Source organism: Musa acuminata, chromosome BXJ2-10 (genome assembly GCF_036884655.1).
Source record: "Musa acuminata AAA Group cultivar baxijiao chromosome BXJ2-10, Cavendish_Baxijiao_AAA, whole genome shotgun sequence".
NCBI classification, from domain to species: domain Eukaryota; kingdom Viridiplantae; phylum Streptophyta; class Magnoliopsida; order Zingiberales; family Musaceae; genus Musa; species Musa acuminata.
In genome coordinates, this window is record NC_088347.1 from 25,644,719 (window position 1) to 25,667,003 (window position 22,285).

A 22,285-nucleotide genomic window follows, 5' to 3' on the forward strand; every position below is an offset into this window, starting at 1 on the left:
TTCATCAAACGCTTTTTATTAACCCTCTCGTAAAAATGTCAGATTTGTATTAACTCTTCTTGCTATCTTCTCAGCCTTTTTTACTCAATTATATTGATAAAGATAACATCGAAAATTTCCCAGCCTTGAAAACACATCTCACGACACTATCAACTCCACCGTGTAGTATAGATATGGACCAAGTTGTGATGCAATTTAAAAGGGCCCCTCGCATCGCCTACGTCGGCACACAAAAGGTGGGGTGCCACCACGACCGGCCAATAGGTTTAGTTGCATGTAACAGCGCCCAATGAACGGGAATTATAAATCTCCAACCATTCGATATTTCATCATCACAACCCCTTTTATTAATACAAAATTGTCACCGTCGGTAGGACTTTTCATGGTAAATGTTTCATACAAATCACTAATTAATTCTTCCAAATAAAATAAATAAATACAAAGGGACAAATGTGACATCACGTGGCATTGAGAAAGACTTTGAAGACCATGGTTATCCATTTTCTCACGTCATCGATAGCGGCATCTTTTGCGGCGCTGCTGCTGCATGTTGACGTTGAGGAGAAGCCCATCGCTAATTAATATCAACTTGTGGTTCGTGTGGTTGTTCGAGTAAGCTAAGCGACCGTCTTAAAGTAAATGAGCGGCTTAATTGTCTGCTTATGATGATTAGTTGGAGCGTTAAAGCTTATACCATTGTCAGGTCTTTCAAAAGCGATTCAATTAATTATTCGTATGATTGTTTCCATGTAAAACACAAATTTGCCTCCACCAACGAGCAAGAGAAGATGAACACGAATTTGCCTAGCAACAATTAGACACGATGACTATATATATAATAAATGAATATGTGGATATGTGATATAAGTAAAAAGATTATAGATATGTGTTACGAACAATAAAAAGAAATGAGAAGACGAGTCTAGTTCTCTTTCGTGTTTACGACTGACTGTTATTTTCTTTCTCTTGGTATTTGAATGGTCCGCGTATGGATATGGAGCCCATATGCTCCAAGACAGCCTCGCCTGCACACGGACATCGCCTCAGAAACGGGTTTGGCTTGTTTACGACCTTTCTCCCCGAGGAAGACAGCAGTGGTCAGTCGAGTCAGAAATCCACTCAAATAATCCACATGAAAGAATGTTTCGCACGGTGAAGTCTAATCGCGCAAACGAACAAACTAATCCCCGTGGGTGCAACTTTTCCCCAGCCTTGTCGTATCTCAGCGGAACCAAAGACACAATTTGGTGCTTCGTAATGTTCGTAGATTCGCCCGCCATATGCGTGCATGCATGCATGCATGCATGCATGCATGACTACCAATTGCACTCCCAATTCCCAGTGGTTCAGTGGATGCAGCTCGAGAGGACTCGATATAAGCCATTAATCTTCGACACATTCCGCGAACCTCGCAAATATGACGAGGATGATTTCAAGGGGAGCCTCTCCTAGAAAGAACCTCGTTCACAGGAAGAGTACCCTTTTCTTTATTGTATTTGAAGACAAGTACACAACAAGATTGATGAGATGTACATAAAAACATTAAAATATTAGAAGAAAACAGTTCATCTATTTCCCAAAGAAACAACACGTAGAAAACAAGCATCTCTGTGTCCTGTTTCTATCAACAGCAGCGTCAAGACACAACGTGAAAACATCACGCACTAGTCCAATAATTGCAGTAGAAGAAAGAACATCATCAGCTGATCTCTCTCTCTCTTCGTACCTTCCTATCGTTTGTTGTTGAATCCATCAATAAAAAAGCTACTTTTGTAGATCACTATCTACGACTGCAGTTGATTTGGTCGCGCCGGAAATTTCCCTCGAATCTTAGGTCTCTGGCTCACAGCTTCGGTGCACGGGGTGCGTTGCTTCGCTGAAGGATCCCAACCTCTCCGCTTTCTGGTAGTGGCTGCGATCGTAGATGGTTAACAAAGTCCTAGTTTCTGGGCGCGCGGGCTCTGCTCCCGTAGTATTATCCCCTCGTCGGTGTTGCGCTCGAGGGTTTGCAGGACTTAATTAAAGCTGCGTTGTTTAAGGCGTAAATTAGTCGAGGCTCGGGCGGTTGGGTTGACCCCAGAGGCATTATATTCGGCGGCGGGAATAGGAGGCAGCAGCACCTCCTCGCCTCCATACGACTGTCGTTTCTCTGTTCCCCGTCTCCCTAGCTTTTGAATACGGCGTTGGGCTTCGAGAACCTCGAATGCAGCGGCGAGGAAGGTTGGGAGAGCAAGCGTGCAGGTTTAGGATAAGAAAGGTGTGATCTTTCCGGGGAAAAGACGCAGTTGGGAGAGGGTTATGAGGGTGGTGTCCTGCTCGCCGATTGAGAGAGTCGGTGGTTGTCTCAGGTGAGATGGAAGGCGTAGCATGTTGCTTCGGGCTAATTTCTCCCAACAAGTTGGTGTCTTGTAGCCTTTACTGATCTCCTGTGATCTGTCTGGTCCTGTTTTGTTGGTTAAAGTTAGGAGCTCCTTCTTTTGTCGTCGAAGTATGTCGTCTCCTCTGCTCGCTCGCAAGGGCCGCCACCAACAGCGTTATGACAACCAGCTCCGGCTTGTCGCAGGGTACTTCCAAAGCTCACAGTTTTAGATCTCACTTTTAACTTATATTACATGTTGTTTTGGATTGGATGACTTCAAAGTTACTGTAGCAATGCTCCAATGAGAAAGAAGAATCATTTCTCTCAACCGCTCTTAGCTGGTTGTGTTATGGTATTCTTTAAAGCAAAAAAGCAGATGAAGCTGGAAAATAAGGCATCCATAGTGCACAAAGTTGACAGTGGAAGCCATAATGCTTGTGCTAGAATCTAATTCCATGAAGTTAAAAAGTAAAATTGTTGTTTGATTGAGAGTGACAATGTCTGAAGTAGTTGTGGCAATATGGATGCTCCAGACCCATCAGATATTGCATTTATGTGATGTTCTGGTATGGATTCTGCTTCATCTAAAATATTTGCCAAGGTTGTGTGCCAAAAGTATAGTTGATCTATGTGTTTTCGAAACCAAAATAGCATAAATTATCAACCAGCATAGTGGATTAGTGCTTGATTTCTCGTGTGTGTTCCTTTTGGGGCAGATGTATACCCTACAAGGTAAAAGCAGATGACGGTAACCGATCTAGTGATCTGCTCGGCAGAGTGGAAGTCCTTATGATCACTTCTCCAGGTCGACTTGATCTTGTCTTCCCGAAGGTGAGAAATAGAATTCCTTGTTCTTTTGGATTTAGCCGAGCAAGAAGCTATTTTTGGCTTGAAATATGTGTTTGATTCATCTGCTGCGACAGGGTGGATGGGAGATCGATGAGACTGCAGGCGAAGCGGCATGCCGCGAAGCTATGGAAGAAGCAGGAGTGAAGGGAATTTTGAATGTAAGCATTTCAAACTTTTTGTTGGATGAGATGAAGCTTGTCTGATGAACATACCTACTGTTCTATTCATCTAACATCTTTTTCATGAGAAAATTCGTCGAAACTCCGAAATCATGAGTGATTTACGACTAGAGAAGAACAAGAGTTCTCCTTTAAGTGTACTTTCAGTAGAGGATTATGATTTCATTCAAAACACCAATAAATTTACCATTCTTGTGGGCCTTGCAATTCCATTTCTCATATCTGATACATGTTACATCATGGAAAATATTTTACTCCTGAAATCTTTCTGGACCCTCACATCAATTGGATTCTAGTAAGATTAAAGTTCTGCTCTATCCAACTAACACGCATGTGATGTGTTTCTTGTCTGCCTAACTCCTGCTGTTCCGATAAGTCGGTGATGAGAATCTAAACCACTTGAACAAGTAATTTTCCTTTTTCTTTTTTTTTTTTCTAGTGGGACAGTAGAATGGTTTTTAGTCTTATATTAAATATAATCACTTCCTGGGTAACATAATTACATTGGAGTTATATAGCATATGTACTAAATACCAAGTGGGTCAAGTTTACGACCGTCTGCAATTTTTTGATAGCATTGTTAAGGAAGTTTATGTATGCCGATGTACATGGAGGTAGCATTTTTTTAAAGTTGAATTTCTACAGAATTAAATTAGGAGAGAAGAGAGAGATCATTTACCATGTTTTTTCTTTTGTGAACTAGAAATTCGTGATTTTCTCCATTTTATAACCGAAACAAATGAAGACCTAACTTTCGAGATAGCTATATCACGAATTTTCGAGTGAAGGTCTTTTTTGCATTAATCTTATTTAAATTACATAAAACTATCTTGTTAAACACTTTTTTTCGACCCCCAGAAGTGTGTCCTTGGTCTTCATGGTTATTGCTTCATGATCATTATGCAATCTTCATTGGTGTTTTTCTTTGTTTTGTCTTTCCAGGATACAGACTTAGGTGTTTGGGAATTTAGAAGCAAGAGCAGACAGAATAGTTGTACCATGGAAGGAACTTGCAAGGGTTACATGTTTGCCTTGGAGGTCACCGAGGAGTTAGACTGCTATCCGGAGAAGGATAACCGCGATAGGAAATGGGTTAGTGTATAATCTACTCCACATTAATAAAGATGCGTATCGACTTCATCATTTGAGAAACTATATACGTTTTTGTTCTTGCTTTACCCGAAATAGGTGCCTTTGGGAGAAGCCTATGAACTTTGTCGTTACGATTGGATGCGTGAAGCTCTTGATTCGTTAAAAAACCTTCTGACAGAAAAACTTGTATCTACTGTTCCCGACTTATCGGTGTCGTCAAGCTTCTGCATCGTAAAGCCTACTGCAGCTGATCATGCCATAGCACTCTGCTGATGGTTCCTCGTCCATTCAAGCTAAATCAGCAGACGGTAGGATTTGAATAACACATGTAATTTTGTGAAGTACTTTCTGTGGCAGTCTCAATCACAGGCATATCTTTAAGTTGCCAATGTTAAGACCTTCCAGGTGAGTCCGGGCATGTAAGCTATAGGTCTGCCCCTGACAAAACTTGGAACAACCAATGGCTGTGATTGAGAATCCAAGCCAATTTTTAGGTAAGTTTGGTCACTCAGTTATCCATGTTACTGATTGCATTGTGACTCTGTTGTTCCTGAAATGGATGTCAAATTGTCTAGCAATATCTTATATGTATGCTGCAAGGTGCATCATATTCAATCGAGTTTCATTCTTGGCTTTAGTAGGGCAAGTAAATTATGCAGAGCACAAAGAGATAATGACTTCATAGGTGAAACAGGCGAGGGTTTGGGTGGGCTTCTTTGTTCAGGAAACGTTGACCAAAAAAAACAAAAGTAAACTTTTAGCCATTATGAATTAAAACTATATATATATATATATATATATATATATATATATATATATAGTCAAAGAGAGCTGCATCTAAATCTACACTACAACCTTAATACACCTTTCAACAGTTCCATGAACTCTTCCACAAATAGAGCAGATTCTAACAAGAAATTTCAGAAACATTACATCAGGCAATTTTCAGAAATACTTGAAATACTTTGGGGAGCAGTCCACCACGAGGAATAGCAGTGGATCACAATTCTAAGTAAATTCTTATACTTGTGTTCCAGCAGCCTAAAAATACCATAGAAATCATTAAATAAAACACTAGGTGATATTGATGAAAATATAATCTGGGTCTCTAAGAGCCTCATTGTAATGAAACAGATTATGGTACTCTACTCATCTCTTCCAGACACGTCTCTTCCTCGATAAGCAGGAGCACCTCCTTGATAATTGCTTCCGCCTTGTTGATAGTTTGGATTGCCACCTTGGTAAGTAGAGCTGCCTGGCTGATAACCGGAGAAGCCACCTTGATAAGGTGGATTACCTCCGTGATGACCAGGGCTACCTCGATATGCAGAGCCACCTCCATGGTAACCTGCGTCACTGCCTTGATAACCAACTCGACCAGGCATATTACCCCCAGGACTGCCACCCTGGTATCCTTGATAGCCTTGAACACCTCCTTGATGGCTAGGACCAGCATTTGGCACATAACCTGGCATATTACCCCCAGGACTGCCACCCTGGTGTCCTTGATAGCCTTGAACACCTCCTTGATGGCTAGGACTAGCATTTGGCACATAACCTGGCATATTACCCCCAGGACTGCCACCCTGGTATCCTTGATAGCCTTGAACACTTCCTTGATGGCTAGGACCAGCATTTGGCACATAGGTGTTCTGCGGGTTAGGCGTTTGATTCTGGTAGTTCATCATACCACCTGCGGTAGGTGGTGTAGCATTGTAATCATGATTAGGCATCGGAGGAGCATCTCTAGGAGGCATAGGATTCTGCGCATTTGGTGGCATGGCGTTCTGTGCATTATGATTCTGAGAATCCTGGTTTGCCATTGGTGGAGGCCTATTCTGGAAGTTTTGCATGTTTTCCCTTCTCCTCTCAAAGTTCCTTGACCGATCAAAGTTGCGAGGCCTGTCATTCCGCCTCGATCTCTCCTGTGCACGTGCATTATTTCTGACCCATTCCTCGTGGTATTTAGGGTCATAAGGAACAGCTTTACCATCTATGAATGGTTCTCCTGTTATTTTCACCAAAAAAAATGTGTCAAAGTTACTAGCCTTAAATAGTAATGCATTTCCAGGATTTGCATGTAAAAGGATCAGCTAAAGCAAAACATTGACAATAAAAGTGTAAGCAAGTCATCGTTCTCTGTTTTTACTCTAAGAAACAATGTCCATCATTCAGAAAAAGAACTAATGCAGAACAAGATGAACAATTAAGATCACCAACAACCTGGCATCTTGTTGTTATCTTTGATTGAAATTGGCAAACCTGAAAACCTTAGATTGTAGAGGCATAAGAACTTTTCACTTCGTTATGTGAAAAGAATTATGGGCTCAAGACTATATCTGGTAAAAAGCCAAATATTCTGAAGTAAGCAAATACAATTTGTGCTCATTTCCCTGCTAATTTTATCCTTTAAATTTGAATCATATAATCTTCTTTTACAAAAACCTATTCATCCCTACAAAAGCTTACAAAACCCACTGAATTGGACCAAATATGACTAACAGTTAGCTAACTCCAACAGACTGGCAATGCTTCAAACCAAATTGTTAAGTTCAAAGCAAACTCAACCAAATTAAATAATGTCAACTCATCCCATTCTTCCTCACCATTCCTGGGCCAAACCCTGATCAGTTCTCATCCAATGATCTAATTAGACCAACCCATATCAGCCCCCCGAGTTTGTCATTAACGAGGTGAGGGTCCAATCTGACATTACATAAAAATGTTAACCGTGGCTTTCATTAACCACATTACCTTCTTATTCCTATCAGTTCTATTACATGCCCATCCATGCTTAAATGTCATACTGAACAGATTGAGGGAATGCAATGCAAGAGCACAGATGTCCAGAAAAGATACTAGCCAAAAAGGAAAGTTAAAAACCATGTCCCACACTCCAGAATAAACAAATGGAGAATTGAGATACAATATCCAATCATATCATAGTCACAAGCTGAGAGACTGCATGTTAATCTACTATGAGAGACCGCATGTTAATATACACTTTATAACTTTAGGTTCTTCAAAGAAAAGAGAGGGAAGAAGGGAGACGTGAAAGAAAAGGGCAAAGAGTGAAACAGGTTTTTTTGGCCCTTACCACCATAATCTTTGTTCTTTACATCCAAATATGAATCAGGGAGAACCCAGCGCACCTTTGGCAAAGCTGCATTATGAGCAGAAATAAGTGGAACGAATAAATATTTAAATACACATATATAAGAACAACTAAATAGATCGGACATACGCTTGATCTTGTACGAGATCTCTTCAGAAACCTTACACCCAAAAGCGAAGTAGTGCTTTGTTGACACTGAATATATTGACATCCTTGCTTCCTCTTCACTGTAACACGATGCCAATTATCGGACCAGCAGAAGAGCCAAGAAACCAACAAATAAAACAGTGATTCAAATGCTATAGATATACTTAATCCAACTAAAAAGTGATTTATGCAAGTATTGTCCAGAGAAAAACATAGACCTTAACCGCACAATTCATTAACAAAAGTGACAATTCATTAACAAAAGTGACTTATGCAAGTCATTAAGAACTCAATCCGCACAATTAAGAGAAGCTGAAGTTGAAGCTAAACTTAGACCCTTCAAACTGTTGACATAAATCCAATATTATTGCCCTTAACCACTTTTATCTATTATCCCCACATTAATCTGAAAGATAAAAGAGCAAAAACCTCAAACTAACGCCAAGAATTGATCTTTACAGTACTAATAGAAAGAGTAATAGGAACTAAAGCGGAAAAGAAAGGGAAAAAAAAGGCGGGGGGGGAGAAAGCTTACCTTCCGAGGACCTCGGCCAGGGTCTTGATGTAACTGTCGATGATCTCATCCCGGGTAAGGGAAGGATCCGGAGGCTCCACGACGACGAGCCAGTGCTCGAAGTCGCAGCCGTCGAGGAGGATGGTCTCCTTAGGGGGACGGTTGCTCCAGTTCGGCGACGGATCATTAAGCGACGATGTGGTGGGCCTGGTGGAGAAGCATCGGGTCCCGAGGCCTGATGCGCTGAGGCGGAGCGGGTAACTGGCGGCGGCGAGGAGGGGGCGGAGACGGAGCAAAGGGGAAGAGCGGGCGGGTGGGAGCGCGAGAGCTCGAGAGGAGAGAAGAGGGGAAAGGGACATGGAGTGAAGCCTCAAGATGAACGTTCGCCCCGACATCGCCGGAAAACCTAGAAATCTCAGCTGGAGAATGGAGTGGAGCGGCGAGGGGGGCTTGGACGAGGGTTTTATCGCCGAGACAGGGGGGTGACGGTCACGTGCCATAAGCATGACGACCGGATTGAGTCGGAAACGGGCCGGGCTTAGGTTGAATTGAACCGGAGGGCTAAATTCACATGATCCGCATGGCCCAATAGACCATCTGTAGGTTTCGGATGCGCACACTTCATGTGTTGCTCTGCAAAGCCTCTAAAATATTTATAATAATTTCTCAAATTTCATGGATATATCCACATCTTTTAATAGAATAAATAATCGATTTAGACAAATTAGAGAAAAAAAAGGTGAAGGAATTTTGACTGCTGTTTCTGACATGACCGATCTGCTATATGAACCGATGGACTAAAAGGTCGCATATTTGCAAACCAACCTAAAAATATCTGCCGTCCACATTGTTGTATCCAAAACCTACGGTTCCAATCACTAACTACAAATTTGACATTGATCCGCAGTAGCTTCTTCATTAAGCATTTGAAGAAGCTATCCTTTCCTACCTGAAGCGGAACCTCCATTGTCATGGACTTAGCTGGTTTTACCTAAGTCATGCGATACCTTTGCGTGTCCGTCCGCAAAGTTCAGCCTCCTCGAAGCCTCCCATGGTCCTTTAGGACCCACAAAAGAGAGAACGGGGTAAAGAAAACGCCTCACTCGGAATCCACAAGCAAACATCTCCGAAAAATACTTCATAGACAATGCAAATTACAAACAGACTTTACAAGCTCTGAACAATTGCACAACAAAGGGTAAACACTTCCTAGAGCGGTGCTTCATCTAGGTGTGACCTAAGAGTGGGTGGATGAAGGTTGATTACCAAAGGAGCGAACAAAATCGAAGGTGGAAGAGACCTTGCGATGTATTGGCAGAGGCCACATATGGAGGGACCACAATTCGAGTTCATCTTATAAGAATCAGAATGCAATGGAGATGTCACCAGGAGGCGACATGGTGCAGCGGATCATGGTGGAACAGTTCGTGGCAATGCGATACACACAATCTAGCCCCGTGAGAGACTAGATCAAACGGAGGTATGATCGGGAGCTACTAGAAGCTCCACTTCGGTGAACAACACGACGACAAGAAGGGCTATGTATTCAAGGAGTGAAGGCCATGGCACTGCAGAGGCGGGTCTTCCGTGCGTGCATCGAATTTTGCATCGGATGAAAGCCTTGGTCATCAGCATATGGGGGTTGTGTTCCACCAAGGGAAAAGTTCGAATGCAAGTACCAATGAGTCCCATAGGAGGGACTTGATCATGCAGCGGTATGATCAAAGCAGCTGGAGAGTTGGACTGCTCCAGAGCTCATATTCGCTTAAGGGAGCCCGACAAGTCAGAGGACAAGGTCGAGTAAGCGAACGTTGCTACTAAGGAAGCTAAGGAGAATAGAATCGGTGCAAACCCTATAATGTGATGGCAGAGGCCATGCATGGGAGTTGCAGTCTGTCTTTCCATCGACCAAAGGGAGCTGCTTGGAGAACACAGAGGTGTTGAAGCAGGAGGTCAAAAGGGGCGAGGAAGCGACGATGAGTCCAGAGGGACTTAGCTACCCAAAATCAAGCATCAGTTAGAATGGAGGTGGACTCAGAGGAGTACCATAGAGGCATATCTACTGATTATGAAGAAAATGGATGCAGATGCGAGACGACGAATAGTAGTGCCATGGGCATGGCAGCGTCATGGTACCGCAGAGGCGGGACTTCCGTGAAAGTCATTGATCTCTTGCTCTCATGGAGGGAGAGCGCTTGGTCATGAAAGGGGCCAAGGAGATGGAGCATGTAGATGCAAACTCCAAGTACCGAGATAAGGTTGAAGGGCATAGGCCAAGGAACTTCGTAAAACCGGTGTCAACGAGCTTCTCATCAAGATAGCCGAAAGTGAAGGACTTCGGGTCAAGCAAGAGTGCATGACCAAGGAACGAAATAGGCAGTACGCGGTGATGTACCTTTGCTACTCAGTGGAGTAGGCGGTAGGGTTGATGGAGAAGACGGTACAATCCTAGAGGCGACCAAACCTATGAGAGAATTACTCCAAGTTGGGGTGAAAACTTCCTGCATTCCAGAAGTTCGATGACATTGAGAAGGTGAATCACAGTAACTTACTTAACGCAATGAGTGCAAACACTTCAAGTGCTTCAGAAGTGTGAGCAAAGAGCAGGCGAAGGCCAGTAACCAGCTCGATGCATGGAGTACAACATTGAGGAGGCGGGCGAAGTCAAGAAGCCTTTGCCTTCTCAACTCGTAAGAGAATGGGTGAAACCGAGTACCCCAATTCTCTTATCTATCCAGCAGAGGAGCTCTGCATATGTTCAAAGACCCTTCAAAGATAATGGAAGACAATAGTTGTTAAATCTTCATCAATGGTGATCAGTGTTACTGAGAAGTAGATTGTCCGTTTCATTTCCCAACGAAATGCCAATTGAAAGCGGAAGTGATACGAATCTACTTGGATGTGACAACTAAGTGAAAGAAGAGTCAATGAGCAAATTTTATGGAGGAAGGACCCAAAACTTCAGAAGTTTGCGAGATGATGCTCGTTAAAGCTCTAACAAGCATCCACCCAGTTCAAGCAGTATGAGGCATTTGAGAGACTAGCACAGTAAGGATAGTCTTTTCCTTCATCTGGAGGATCTGTATGAACCAACAGGGATCAACACAACTTAGCCAACCCCACAGTAGAGTCAGAGTCATTGGCGAGTTGAAGCAGCATGACGGATCAAATGTTTGACTACTCAAAAACAGTAGCGGAGAGCAATTGGGAGCCAAGAGGCGCATTGCAGTTGGAGCAGAAGATTGAAAACCGAGCAAAAGCGAGGAGTTGCAGTGTCGACAAAGGTTTCGACGAGGACGTCGAAGGAATAAGTGGGGGAGAATGTTACGGACAAACTTCTAAACAAGATGTTTGATGTAATGCTTATGTATGTCCGTGTCTTTTGGTATGTTCATGCTTTGCACAACATGTAGAGGGACGGTCAAAGGCTTAATAGACTCATTTTAGTTAGGTTGGTGGTCGCTTTAGGCTTGTAAATAAAGGTTGTGTCATGTGGACATGTGCGAGAGATTTTTGGTTTGTAATGGACCATTTTACCTTTTGTTGTGCAACTGTTCTAAAATCTGTTTGTAATTTGCATTGTCTATGAAGTGTTTTTTTGGAGATGTTTGTTTGTGGATCCCGAGTGAGGCGTTTTCTCTATCCCGTTCTCTCTTTTGTGGATCCTAAGAGATCATAGGAGGCTGACATTTACGGACGGATACGCAATGGTGTCACACGACTTAGGCAAAATCAGCTAAGTCCGTGACACTACGAAAGAGACCCCGCGAGGCACATAGAGAAAGTTGCAATATGAGTCACAGTGACCTTTCTGATTCTACCGAGCCGGTGGCTAGTGGACGAAGCAAGGAGGGTTGAGGGAGCTCATTCCACTGGGTAAATCATCTGGTCATCACTCCCATGCCAAAACTAGCTTCGTTACTTCTAATCATCACTTTGGCTAGTTTGGACTATGTCAAAACAGAGCACATCCTCCCCGGCCAAAACAGATCAAGTCAGCCTAGTCCATGCCAAAGTGATGATAGGGAGGAAGTAATGAACGCACGTCCACCACATCCATGAATCAATCCTTCCATCGTCTATTAATTTTTAATATTATTTAATCATATAAATTATTTTTTTATTTTTAATATTATTTTTATGATAGTATGAATAGTATTTTTCGTCAATAAAATTAAAGCGAATAACTAAAATAAATTTGGACTTTAACTTTCTTGATCCGAAAGTAACTTTCATCAACTAGCACTATTATGAAACATTAGGAGTAATTAGTTAGATACAGTAATTTTATATTTAAAATATTCACTAATCTATTTTGAATCAACTATATCGACATATATGTGTGTTTGGAAAAGCCACGTATCAAACCATATTATACGAGATAAATATCTATATTATCATCCAATGTTGAAATAAATTGATAAGAGTAAGTCACACTGGGTCTAGACAATCTTATTTTTTTTTTACACGAAGAAATAAAAAAAATCATTACAATTGTTGCAAATACTAAGCCCACTAAAAGCATAAAAATAGAGGTTAAGTTATGATCTTAATTTGTGCCTCAATTTAATATTTCTATCCGTTTTAACATTTCTATCTATTAGAAAGATATTTTCTTATGATATATCTATTACTTATGATAAATCTACTATAAGTAATATCAAGCCATTATTATATTATAAATATATTATAAAAATATAAAAATATTATTTATTCATAAGTAATAAGTAATATCAACTATAATTCTATATGATTAGATAGAAACTATATATTCTATATTCTAAAATATTCTAAAAAAATTATATATTATATTATATATATTATATTTTTATCATAATTATAAATAATATAAATTATAAAAAATAATATAAATAAAGAATAATAAAATATAAAATAAAAATTATCCGAAACCTTTGACTCTTATTATAAGGAGAACTTATGTCACCAAAGAAAACACCTTATTACGATGAATTAAATACTTGTTTGCTACAAATAAAATAATTGAATCTAGTGTTATACTTTATATTTTTCAAAATTCAAGATTATGTGGTACTATTGGGTAAAAAAAATCTTTTTTGAAATAAATACTTTGAACCTTCATGTATTATCTTTTTTAATGTTTGTTCAATTACTCTTTTTATCCACAAATGTAATATAGACGGTACGTTCATCAATAATGATATCCCCAAACATATCAAAATTGATTGTTCACCGGTTATAGATGTAAGAATTGATACATATAATAACTTTTTATCTGATTAACAATTAAATGAAACAGAAGATATTTTAGCCATTTGCATCAAGCTCAAACTTTCTTCTTGCATGTGTGCTCCTCCTTAAGCACACACAATAATGATAGGTAGAGATCGATTAGTAGCATACTCATCAAATGAGTAATTTCCTCGCCTACTGCAAATCCCGTACTACCTCCCATAAATTGAAAATCCATAACACCAATTGCTATGGGAATATCATTTACTTGACATATGCTAGTTTGAATAGCATTAGCTGTCCTCCTTTGATTAAAAATCGATATCATCTCACTAAGATTCCTCTTTTGAATGAAAATGAATGGGTCTATAGATATCATATCTTTATCCAAAGGATCTAAGTTGTGGGATCAATCGAAAGTTCAATTGTATTTGAACTGTTCATTTTCAAATGATATCCACACTGTTCACAAATATTCATTTTTGGCTAATTTTTTTTTATAATTTAATTCATAACAATTTTTTGCATTGAACCCATAAATGTCTATATTTTTATTTATATCTTAGTTATTGGATTCTACGGAAATCAGATTCTACTTCTTCGTGAAAATCATTAAAAAAAAATTTAGTTCTTTTACTAAACCTACCACTCTCACTACTTTTTTTATTTTTAGTATAAATAAAGTTATAAAAGTAAGTAATTGTTGGCACCACCCGAAATAGAACTATTAATGCTGACTTCAAAACGAATATAACTATCAATGCAACTATTAATATGATTATTCCAACTAAATTGAGTATCATACATATAATATAATGATAATAGTAGTGATTCTTTTTGTTAGACCCCCTACTCAAATAACTAGAAAGTATTTTTTTCTAGTTCACTATCAAAGAACTATCATTGTCAACCTCAAAAATCTAATTTTCAATATTAAAATATATAAAGTAACTGTCATAATGGTATCACCAAAGATCAAACTCCAAATATCTTTGATTTCAATATTAGTGAAACTATAATTACCATTATGATTCTAACTAAGAATCTTTTTCTTGTCTCATTTAGAATATGTTATTAACTTCTAGTTAGACAACATTGAATCGAACCATCATTTTCCCATAGAGTCTTTCTACATAATTAAGCATACGAATCTAATCCTAATCTTTAGGATTATTAATTAATAATGAGTAAGTATCGAAAGAAATGATTCTTTCTTGTGGGAAGTCAAGGTATCACTTCAATATATATTGATAGAATTTTTTTTTATAAAAAATAGTGATAGTTGTTTATTTCTATAAATAAAAAATAAAGAATTTATTCTCATATAATCAAATAATTAAAATTTTATTTTAACATGGAATGAAAAAAACAATATATAGGATGGATAATAGAGCCTTTCGGGCTTGATCTTGATCTATGACTTGAAATCAGGAGATATAGAAAAGTCCACCAATCCTAAGGATCCATAATTCTCCAATCCTATGGATCCAATAACAAATAATAGAGCAACATCACGTCCCTCGTTACGAGCTTATACACACATTTCTAAAGCCATCCTATTAGCTACTGCACCATGTGTATTTCCTCCGGGGTGTCCTAAAGTTCCTTTGTCAAATTGTAGTAGGAATTATCCACAAAGATTTCGGTCAAAGCAGTCATGTGCCAAACATGAATACCCCCTAAAGTCACGGACAAAACACTTGACATAGAGATCTATTCTTGAGTGAAGAAAATAGTGTGACTTCCATCTTTTTCAATATAATGATCACGTAATAAATCAACGAAACTTAAAGTCATCTCACCTTAACCACTGAACGTGAAGAGAAACGAAGTTATATATTTCAATTTTTAATTAAAGAAACCTTAACTTTAAATGTAACTAATATATAATTAACCACAAACTTTACGTCAAAATTAAACTGAGTATATATATTTGGTTCAAAAACACTTACGGAGGTTCCCTAACCCACAGACTTCCTCGTCCTTCGTGGCTCCCTTGTAGGCCTGACCTATGGGACCCACATAGACATGCACACTGAGGAAGTACGACATTAACGTGTTTGACGAAAGAGAGTTTATTAAGCACCATGGAACATAACACTACATGACGTTTTCTCCCACGCCTTCAGCACGATAAATAGTAGGGTTTGATGTCGTAGTTACAGACAACTTCATAGCCAAATAAATCCACAACGACGGATATCAATGGCAGTAGCCACACAACCAGTTACAGGGAGATTCACGTGACAGTAGGAAAAGCTTGCGTCACTAGGCAGCGATGGGGATGCTGTGCAAGACCACAGTCTCCACCGTGAGCCCGGGACCGAACCCGAAGAGGACGCCCCACTCCAGCCCCTCGCCGGTGGTCGCCTTTCCGTCCTCGGCCGACCGTTTCCTCATCTCGTCCAGGATGAACAGCACGCTGCCGCTCGCCATGTTCCCGTACTCTTTCAGCACCTCCCGCGTTGCCTTCATCTTCTCCTTCTCCAAGCCGAGCTTGGCCTCCACCTGGTCGAGGATCGCGGGCCCTCCGGGGTGCGCAATCCAGAATATGGAGTTCCAGTCGCTGATCCCCAGCGGCTTGAATGCCTCCACCAGGCTCCGCTCGATGTTCTTGGAGATGAGGGCCGGCACCTCCTTGAGCAGATGGAAGATGAGGCCGACCTCCCGCAGGTGGCCGTCGACGGCGCCCTCGGAGTCGGGGAGGATGGTCTGGCTGGCGGAGACGAGCTGGAAAATCGGCTGCTCCGTTGCGGGGTCGGGGTCGGCGCCGACGATTATGGCGGCGGCGCCGTCGCCGAACAGGGCCTGCCCGACAAGGTTGTCGAGGTGGGACTCCGAGGGCCCGTGGAAGCTGAGAGCGTTGATCTCGGAGCAAACCACGAGCACCCAGGCGCCGCGGTTATTCTCGGCCAGGTCCTTGGCCATGCGGAGCGCCGTGCCGCCCCCGAAGCAGCCCTGCTGGTACATCATGAACCGGTTGACGGAGGGTCGGAGGCCAAGGAGTTTGGTAAGCTGGTAGTCGGCGCCAGGCATGTCGACGCCGCTGGTGGTGCAGAAGACGAGATGGGTGATCTTGGACTTGGGCTGCCCCCACTCCTTGATGGCCTTGACCGCCGCCTCGTTGCCTAGCTTCGGCACCTCCACCACCACGATGTCCTGCCGAGCGTCCAGCGACGGCGCCATGTACGCGCAGATGTTAGGGTTCTCCTTCAGGATCTCCTCGTTGAGGTGCAGGTAACGTTTGCGGATCATCGACGTGTCACCTGAACAAGCATGCAGTACAGGGATCAAAACTAGGACTTCGTCTTTGGATCACACACTTGTCCCTTGAACCAGCATGCAGTGCAAAGACCACGATTACACAAGAACAACTTCGTCTCTTTTATTAACTATGTCATGCGAATTCACGTATCATGTTCATGTTTTATTCTTTTATTTATTGAACAGTTGTAATTATCGCAGGAACAACTAAACCAGTCAGAGGATGCCTTTTCTTTTTCGTCTCTCTGGTAACACATATAAAGGCGCAGGTCGAATTTATTTGTTAGGGAAGAGGGAACCTAAGAAATGAATGACACTTTAGATTAAAGAAACGGCACGTACACATTCTCTTGAACTTTTCCTTGAGTTTAGTGAGGTGCTCGCTCTTGGTGATGCGAAAATAGTAGTCCGGGTAGTCGGCCTGGTACATGACGTTGACAGGGGTGGCGGTGCCGATGGCAAGCACCATCGCCGAACCCTCTGCCCTCTGCGATTGCCTGATCTCCGCCAACTTGGCCATGAGCTAGAAGTGGGAGCAGGACCAAGTACTAGGTCGATCGAAGAGTTGATGGTTCGGTCTGGAGATGAGGAGGCGGGAGATATATAGCGGTGGCTGGTTGGGTTGAACGGACGAGCAGATGGGAAGCGACGAGAAGCAGAGAATGATTGGTGGGAGGCTAGGCACAGTGACCACCATGCGGGTGACCACCTCCTCTTTCCGTCAGCTGAAAACTTAACCTGTAAACTCCGACTCCATGCATTTATTCATCTCTCATCTGCCGCGCGCACACCTCGTGGCCTTCTGGTTGTCGCAGACCAGAAGGCGATCGAGCCCCTCGTCAACGGGTAGAGGAAGAGCCCCTCTTTCTCTGATCTTGGAAGATGCACTTCGCCGTGAAGGGTCGGATCGAGACTCGAGAAGCAGTGACACCGCGCAAGGGGAAGGCACTTCGCCTCCCTTCCACCGGTGTGCGTCGCGTCCGTCGTTCATACGTAAAATCTGCTAAGTGGGCCCTGAAATAAATCCTCCGCATCCACTTAGTCAAATGACTTGGACGACGCATACTTGGTTAATCCGCCTTGGACGCCAAATCACCCATGACTGCCCAAGGCCAGATAATTCATGACGTTGGAAGTGTCAGGTGGTTGCCAGGTGCTTTTGATGAAGAATGTGGGAGACCCGACAGGAGCCAGAACTTTAGCCACCCATTAATGAAAAAGGGAAGCTACCTAATTAACTATAACAACTGGTCCGCCGTCGCTAATTTTGCTACCTATCTTTTATTTCATCACAATTGGTGTCGCATTCGTTCATAAATAATATTATAATTTGATTTACTGTTCTTCCACCTTTGTGTACTATGAGATTTTTTTTTTTATTTCAAGAGATTTGGTCGGAACCATTTTAACTGTTTGTGTACTCGCGAAAAGTATTGTTTTTTTGTTGAACATTGCATATCATTGAATTTTTTGAAATGAGAAAAAATGTTAATTAGAAATTCCAACATGATACAATTATCATGATTTAAACATAAAACATATATTTTTAAAATTACACGTATTTTTCATAGAACTTTAGAAGACATTACAAAATTAAGATTAATTTTGCTTTAGAGAAAAAGAGATGCTTTTAACATAAGTAAGCTTCACAACGAGCCGACACAGGCTGGAGTGCGCCGGCCCCGAAGCGCGTCACAGGCCGTGCACAGCACGTGTCAACCTGTGCTGTGATCCGGGGAAGAGCCCACATGTTTTCCATACTCTTGATGAAGTCCGATTAACGCGTGTGATCGCTCGTAGCCCGATCCTACGGCTGAAATACAAACATGTTCCATATAAATTCCATTCAATTTGGGGATCCATCTTGCGTTGCCGCTCTTAACCCCGCGATAACCGATTTCCATCGCCGCCGGAGGCTTAGACGAGCTGGTACGCTCGCCGATCTCGATATGTCCCTTTCGAACATGCTGAGTCTGGTTATTGTTACTGTTTATTTTCTTTTTCCGGTGGTGTTGTGGATGATTAGGTTCTACCGAATGATATTGATCTACTCAATCCCCCAGCGGAGCTTGAGAAGAGGAGGCACAAACTCAAGCGTCTCGTTCAATCTCCCAGCTCCTTCTTCATGGTGATCCCCGATTCGTTTCATCAAGTTCTTTAGTTTTCCTCACTCCCGCGTAATTTTCGGTTGTGATTGATGTTTCTTTCTTCTGGTCTATGTTGTAGGAGGATGTGAAATGTCAAGGATGCTTCAGCGTGTAAGTTCTGCTGTTGATCACTGCATTTAATGATGATCTCGTGTTGTTCGTAATTTTTTATGGTTCTTGAAGCTATCATTGATTGGATGCCGCAGGACTACGGTGTTTAGCCACTCGCAGACTGTTGTGGTTTGCGGAAACTGCCAGACCGTTCTGTGCCAGCCGACTGGCGTGCGTGCAAGGCTCACCGAGGGCTGCTCTTTCCGACGAAAAGGCGATTGAGCCTCTCTCTGCGCTTTTCATCCTTTCTCCTGGTAAATCTTTAAGAAGCTTGGAATCAAATTTATACGTGAGTTTTAATTCGGTGCTGTTTTAGTTGTCAGTAACGAGAAGACGTAACACAAATGATGCTTTTTACTAGAGTTGGCAGTTCGTGTAGAATTCGTAATGTAATTTGAACCTGCCCTTTACTAATAGAGTATGCAGAACAAATTATATCACGGATGAGATAACAATAACCATAAAGTCTCAGTTGATGATGTATATGGTAAAACAATATGCTTTTCACAAGAATAATTAGTTGAACCTGAATATTCTATGTTAATACTTGTAGGACTTCTTTATACGTGCACATATTGGTATATACATAGGGTAATAGTTTGTAATTCTTGGGTGATTTTGTTGGGGAGTTCATTCTTGGGTGATTTTGGTGGTCCTGTAAAAAGGTAGGAAGAGTAGATAAGGTTTATTTTTCTGAACAACAAGAAAATGTATGCATCGTAATATTGTTAGATTCAATTTATTTAATTTCAATCTTGACATAAAAGTTTTTCCGCATTATAGATAGTATAACTACAAATTTTATGCTAACACTTTTACCTCTTTTTCTTCTACTGTCATACTTGTTTAGCATTATGAATTTTGCTACACTGAGCTGAGTACATTGTGTTAGTAGTGATAAAAAAAAATTAGCATTTGATTAGAACGAAATTGATTAAAAGTGTGAGATAAATTAATTAAGGAGTTGGTTGATTCACTCGGTCTCTTGCTGGTACCCCTTGAGGAAACTGATTGGGATTACATTTGTGTTGATTCTTCTACGTGCATGTATGTGGAGAATTAACGATGAGGGAATACACTAAGGACAATCAGTAATTAACGATCATGTGTCCTCATATTTGATTTCTAGCTCCCTATTTAATGTATCTTATATTTTTACTTATTTTTTCCTAATCGAATATTAATTTTTTTATTCCTGCACTAACACATTATTTGTGGAAAGAGTTTCTTTTATTTACTTGTTCTTCATGATATTATTATATTGTAGAGAGCGATGCCAGCGCATGTGCTTATTGGCAATCAGTAATTGTTTGTGCTTCTTAAATATTTAAAGCACATCAACCCTCCTTGACATAAATCCAATATTATTGCCTAGAATTTGCTCGAATTCCATAGAGCATTGACTTGCTTTGGTGTGCAGCTAAAAATTGCAGTTTTATCAACAAAAACAAAGATATGATCCATAAGAAGAGATTGATTTCTACTGCATATAGAACATATCCAAAACCTATTTACAGAGCACATACTAGTCTTCTTCTACATAGCCCTCTTCCTAGTGCAACACCTCACATAAATGATATCACAATCTATCTGAAGTCTCAGTATCCGTCAAAATTTTACTTCATCCAAATAAATCTGTAGTTTGGAAGATTAGAAAGGAACAGAGGAAAGGAAGAGAACAACCAACAAACACATCGAGCACATTAATTATTGATACAATAGGAACATAGTAGTACCATATCTCAAGCACGAAGTACAAACAAAGTTGCATTATTGATACAATAGAATGAGACTTTGTAACATGTTTGATGCTTCTACCGCATCACCATGTCCCAACAAGAACAGAGCTCTTTACAAGTCTCAGGGACCGTCTTTACTGAAATCCTATAGCACCATAACATCAACAGCAGAGAGAGACAGAGAGAGAGAGAGAGAGAGAGGCTTAGCCTCCCTTTTGCCTATATGACTTGCCTCTGTAGCTTCAGTTCATGTCTTCCTCCTCTTTCTCTGGGGAGCTAGAGGATGACAAGCTCCTTATGGATCAGTTTCTTCCTCTTCCTCCGCATCTTTAGAGAGGACGAAGTCAAAACAGGAACCAGTCGAGCTCAAGTTCCCATTCCTTCTCTCTCTCTCTTCTTCGTCATGAATTCTACATCCTCCACACACTCCTTATACTTCTTCGCATCATAAAACGATGGATATCAACTACTTTACAGCCGTGGATTCGTGGATCTCGTCACCCACTTGATCTTGGATAATGGATGACGATGCGACGCTGAAAACATGGTCAAGTTTTGTTTACTTAGCACGGGGAGCTGCGATGGAGACCATCGAAGCAGCACACATGGCTCCCATAACCAAAAGCTAAAGATCATTCGAGTCACAAAGTGCAGGTTTTGGAGGACAACGCGAGGTGGGATGCTTTTAGAAAGCAAGACGAGTGACGATTAATTAGATATCAGAAACAAGGTGGTGTGGGTGTATGATTGGATAAGGTAGGAAATTGCTTATGAGCCTAAACCAATAAAGACATGCAACTATATATGTGTTATTACCCACCATGTACGAAGGTTGGTGAAGCATCTTATCCAAACTTGATACAGCAGAAGCTAACAACTTACAGACTTCTAATCGTTCAGCATTATGTAGACATGTCTGATTAGTTTCCGAGCAGCAATTTCTGTACTGTGCATGTATTATAAGCAGGACATTTTATCTTTCATATCATTTTATTAGTTTCCCAATTCCACAACCAAGTGGTCGTGCCGGAGTGGTTATCGGGCATGACTAGAAATCATGTGGGCTCTGCCCGCGCAGGTTCGAATCCTGCCGACCACGTATTTTTCTCTTCCTTTGTTATGAGAATTCCAAAATACTTTTATTATTTTTACTGAATAGTGCAATTACTAATTCTAGTTTTGACGCCACATCATCTCCATGAAATCAGCGGTCGAGGGTTTCGTATGATCCACATGTCGACACCGTACGTCACGAGTGCGGTAGCAGCTGATAAGCTTAACCTCGCCCTCTTAGTATGCTGACCAAGCGCTGACTCCTCAGGGCCACCATCCGCTCGACACGTGTCGCCACAGAGTTCCCAATTACCGATCGTTTCGCACGCCATCACTGTCGACGAACAACACCGTCTGCGAACGACAATTTCCGCGTAATATTCTTTTATAAAATAAATTAATTTTAATTTACCTGAATTTAAATAAATTGCCCTCTTAAAAATTAAGATTATTTTTAAAAAATAAAAAATAGCACATCTTTATAACAAAAAAATATATTTTTAAA

The 22,285-nt window shown here is 41.1% G+C and overlaps 4 protein-coding genes and 1 non-coding gene across 5 annotated transcripts; 3 read left to right on the forward strand and 2 right to left on the reverse strand.

Moving 5' to 3' along the window:
- Window positions 1-1,733: 1,733 nt before the first annotated feature.
- On the forward strand, window positions 1,734-5,070 carry LOC135624690 (nudix hydrolase 13, mitochondrial-like). The gene is made up of 6 exons (XM_065128561.1): window positions 1,734-2,348; window positions 2,462-2,564; window positions 3,076-3,190; window positions 3,283-3,366; window positions 4,330-4,479; window positions 4,576-5,070. Exons 2-6 carry the CDS (start codon window positions 2,491-2,493, stop codon window positions 4,750-4,752), a joined length of 600 nt encoding a protein of 199 aa, XP_064984633.1. The 5' UTR covers window positions 1,734-2,348; window positions 2,462-2,490; the 3' UTR covers window positions 4,753-5,070.
- A 284-nt stretch (window positions 5,071-5,354) lies between these two features.
- Window positions 5,355-8,697, reverse strand: LOC135624686 (multiple organellar RNA editing factor 8, chloroplastic/mitochondrial-like). The gene is made up of 4 exons (XM_065128557.1): window positions 8,277-8,697; window positions 7,724-7,821; window positions 7,577-7,642; window positions 5,355-6,487 (listed from the first exon to the last, which is right to left on the reverse strand). Exons 1-4 carry the CDS (start codon window positions 8,648-8,650, stop codon window positions 5,625-5,627), a joined length of 1,401 nt encoding a protein of 466 aa, XP_064984629.1. The 5' UTR covers window positions 8,651-8,697; the 3' UTR covers window positions 5,355-5,624.
- Window positions 8,698-15,525: 6,828 nt separating this feature from the next.
- Window positions 15,526-17,300, reverse strand: LOC135624689 (chalcone synthase 2-like). Its single transcript, XM_065128560.1, has 2 exons — window positions 17,073-17,300; window positions 15,526-16,732 (listed from the first exon to the last, which is right to left on the reverse strand). Exons 1-2 carry the CDS (start codon window positions 17,248-17,250, stop codon window positions 15,735-15,737), a joined length of 1,176 nt encoding a protein of 391 aa, XP_064984632.1. The 5' UTR covers window positions 17,251-17,300; the 3' UTR covers window positions 15,526-15,734.
- A 312-nt stretch (window positions 17,301-17,612) lies between these two features.
- LOC135625713 (small ribosomal subunit protein eS27y-like) lies at window positions 17,613-20,365 on the forward strand. Its single transcript, XM_065130802.1, has 4 exons — window positions 17,613-17,723; window positions 18,757-18,858; window positions 18,960-18,988; window positions 19,084-20,365. The coding sequence occupies exons 1-4, from the start codon at window positions 17,613-17,615 to the stop codon at window positions 19,208-19,210; spliced, it is 369 nt and encodes a 122-aa protein (XP_064986874.1). The 3' UTR covers window positions 19,211-20,365.
- Window positions 20,366-21,744: 1,379 nt separating this feature from the next.
- TRNAS-AGA (transfer RNA serine (anticodon AGA)) lies at window positions 21,745-21,826 on the forward strand. Its single transcript has one exon. It is a non-coding gene; the product is annotated as a tRNA-Ser (tRNA).
- The last annotated feature ends 459 nt before the right edge of the window (window positions 21,827-22,285 follow it).